At 54.2% G+C, this 3641-nt stretch overlaps 1 protein-coding gene across 1 annotated transcript in view; it reads left to right on the top strand.

Annotated features, from left to right (window-relative positions):
* Nucleotides 1–566: 566 nt before the first annotated feature.
* Nucleotides 567–3641, top strand: part of VIPR1 (vasoactive intestinal peptide receptor 1) — a 28234-nt gene continuing 25159 nt past the window's right edge. The window contains exons 1-3 of the mRNA XM_039249865.1: nucleotides 567–577; nucleotides 1654–1771; nucleotides 2187–2295. Coding sequence (XP_039105796.1) covers nucleotides 567–577; nucleotides 1654–1771; nucleotides 2187–2295 — 238 coding nt within the window. The remainder of the gene's footprint in view (nucleotides 578–1653; nucleotides 1772–2186; nucleotides 2296–3641) is intronic.

The raw sequence follows: 3641 nt of genomic DNA, 5'->3' as shown, positions 1-3641 counted from the left end.
ACATGGCACCAGTGGAGGGTAAAGGATGGTGGGAAGGCAGCAACAAGAAACGTCTACCACCATCCAACCTGTGTTCATGTGGTGGGGGGATGGGAGGGGAGAATGGGCAGAAGGCAGAACAAACCCTGTTGCTGGAGGGCAGTGGGTCTGGGAAGGTGCTTCAGGGAGAAGCATGCTCCAGGTAAGCAAGACAGACCAGTAGTGGGACACAAGCCAATCCCCAGGTTCTTATTCCAGAGGCCACCTTTGGCCACCCCTCTTCCCGTGCCTGAACAGCATAAGCCCACCACAGATCACTTAAGACAGAGCATCTTGAGTGTTACAGTCTCAGTAATGCTTTTGGGCAAGAAGGGAAGCATGGGACCGCAAAGAGGGACTACGGCACATTTCCTTCAACTCTCATGTACTTTCTTTTAAACAGTTATACAGAAATCCATATATCCATATATGGATCTGTGGCACTCTCCATATGCCAAGTTTTCAATGACTTAACCAGCTAATGTCGCTACCCCAGTTAGCTGATAAAGTTAGCGGTCCAAGATGAAACCCAATGGGGCTTCCGGGCCATGGCACATGGGTGAGCGAGTCTAGGTGCCAGGGAGTCTGAAAGACATCCTGGACAAGGATGTCTTTCCTTGCACCTGGGCTAGGCCAGCTGTGGTGCTTAGCTGCATGTGGGAAAGTTGGATGGTGAGGACCTCTGTGACAGAGAGTCTCCACGAAGGCCTCCACAAGGGATGAGAGAGTGTTAAGTGGAGGGAGTCGGCTGCACAGCCTCTTGGTCACTGAGTTGTCCAGCTTCAGCTTAGACCCCCTTCCTCTATCGCAATGGAGAGCTCCCTGGCACCTGGAATGCTTATCCCTCCAGGGGATCACTTTACTTCAAACAGTGGTCAAAGTCACACCCTTGACACCAGCCAGATGGGCATATGCTTAAGGAAAGAGGTGCTTTGCCCCCATAGTCCCACTGCAACAAGACTTTGAGTCAACAACAGAGGTGGTGGAGGCCCACTTGGCCTACAAGTCACTGAGGGAGGTAAGGACCTTGTCCCGGGGCAGTAGGAACAAGACACTGAGAATCCCTGATTCTGGAGCTGCCTTGCTGAACGTTCCCCAACAGCTCTGTTGGGGACTAAGGCATTCTTCCTCCCTGAGCAAAGATGAGGAAACTGATAGAAGGTTGCCCAGGGGTGGCAGCCAAAAAGACCAGCAGAAGCTACCAGCTCACTGGTTCCTCCACGGAGGCCTTCACCTGCCTTTGCCCACCCAGTGGTTCCAAGACCTGTATTTTTTACTGCCTGTTCCTGGGCAGCCATCATCCCCTGCTCACCTTTGGCTCCAATGCCAATGCCCACCACCCCCCATGCCAGTACATGGGTCTGGCTCCATCCCTGATCCCTGGCCAGGGTTCAGGAACAGGGAGGGGAGAGACTTGGGGTTTCCCATCCCTCTTCTCCCTACCTCCCAGAAGCAGGCACAAGGACAGGGACAGGGACAGAGGAGGTTTAGTGGGATGGCAAGACACCCAAGAGGAGCCCCTCTTATTTCCTGAAACCTCCACTCCTTCATTAGATCTGTTATAGCTTAAATTGTTTAGAAGCTAAGAAGAAGGCAGGTGACGTGTGAGTTAAGATTGCCTGTGTCCCTTTCCAGCCTGGTGACCCAGGAGACCAAGCACAGGCTCCTGGAATTAGGTCAGGGGCTGGAAGATGCATCCAGACTCCTGGGTTCCTCCCAGGCCTGGCTCCAGGGACCAAGTCTTCGTAACCAGGTAGCACTAGCTGGGCCCTACTCGTCCGCAGTGTCTGAGGCAAGCACTGAGGACTCCCAACCCAGGCTGAAGGGTAGCAGAGTCTAGAGGGCCAGCTCTGAGCTCTACAGAGAGGTACCAGAGCAGTGCCACCCACACAAAGGACAAAGTTGTTATAGCTGCGGCACTATTGGAACCACCAGGAAGCTACAACAGGGCCCTCAAGGCAGACCCAGCCTTGGGGACTACGGTCAAGAGTTCTGGGTCCAATACAGGTCAGGGTTGGGTTTTAGTCTGGGGTTGGGTTTGGGGTTCCATCTAGAACTTGGGTCAGTCAAGTGACAGGCCCTGTTGACTCTCATGCTCCTAGAGTCTGTGGATGAGAGTTAGGCCGTGGATGAGGCTGACGGGTCCTCTCCCTTTCTCTGTTCCCCAGGGCACCCACGCAACCATCCTGCAGCAGGAGGAATGTTACTACCTGCAGCTGATTGAGGTGCAGCACAAGCAGTGCCTGGAGGAGGCCCAGCAGGAGAATGACACAGCAGGTGAGGCCCTGCAGGAGGAGAGCCCACACACCCCCAGGGAGCCCTGCTCTCCTCACCCGATGAGCCCAGATCCAGGGCACATTCCTCCTGCATGTATCAGATGGGAATAGCGTCACAGAGCTGCTGGTGGTGAGGAGAGGATGCCGCTGGAAGCTGGGGGGCAGGGAAGTAGGAAGTCCTAATGGGCCTCTCCTATCCCATCATCTGTCCCAGGTCTGGAAGTGTCCTGCTGTGAGCCAAGGAGAACACACTAAACTGGGGGTTCTGAGGCCCAGCTTTTTCCTCCCAACTCCCAGCTCTGCACCCAGAGGTGCCACCACACACATAGGCCTTGAGGCACACAGGCTTCCCTCCCTATCCCAACCCACTGTCATCAGGCCAGGTGAACCACCTGCTCATTGTGCAGCTGGTGAGACAAGTCACAGTCACACTCAGAGGCCGAGCACGTGCAGGCCCAGCTCAGGGGTGTGGGAGAGCTCTGGTCTGGTAGCATGAGGACCTGATGGGTGGCGCCAGAGGCACCCTTGGGCGGAGGCTGCCCAAGTTCCCGGAGCCGGCAAGGCCAGCACTTCCGATGACCCCTCCCTACCCTGGGTGCCCCACACCACAGCTGAGATAGGAATGGGAGGGATTCCGGAGGCCTTCCTTTGAAAGGTGCCCTTGGGCATATAGGAGTGCATGTACCCCAATGTTCATAGCAGCACTCTCAACAATAGCCAAAACATGGAAAGAGTCTAAGTGTCCATCAACGGACGAATGGTTTAAGAAGATGTGGTTTATCTATACAATGGAATACTACATTGCAATGAGAAAGAATGAAATCTGGCCATGTGTAGCAACATGGTTGGACCTTGAAGGTGTTATGCTGAGCGAAATAAGTCAGGCAGAGAAGGACAAATACCATATGTTTGCACGTATAGGAGGATTAGGAGGAACTTAGCGGAGGACCATGGGGGAGAAGAAGGGGGGAAATAGTGGGGGAGATGGAGAAAGGCAAACCATGAGAGACTCTTGAATGCTGAGAACAAACTGAGGACTAGTGGGTGTGGAGGGGAAGTGGGGGATGGGCATGGAGGAGGGCACTTGTGGGGATGAGCACTGGGTGTTATATGGAAACCAACTTGACAATAAACTCTTTGTTAAAAAAAAGAAAAGAAAAAGAAAGGTGCCCTTGGGACAGATTCTGAAGGGTGGGCAGGGCATGGAGAAGCAGAGAAGCTGGGATGGTGGGAGGTGCCTAGGCAGACTGCCCCTCAGGATTGGGGGAGGGTATGGAGTTCAAGGCTCACTGAGGGCAGAGTAGGGCTGGAGCAGTTGGGTGGATGTGCCTGCTCTGGGCCTCTCTA

This window comes from Hyaena hyaena, unplaced genomic scaffold (genome assembly GCF_003009895.1).
Source record: "Hyaena hyaena isolate Hyena2069 unplaced genomic scaffold, ASM300989v1 scaffold_350, whole genome shotgun sequence".
NCBI classification, from domain to species: domain Eukaryota; kingdom Metazoa; phylum Chordata; class Mammalia; order Carnivora; family Hyaenidae; genus Hyaena; species Hyaena hyaena.
This window is presented reverse-complemented; position numbering and strand designations above follow the sequence as displayed.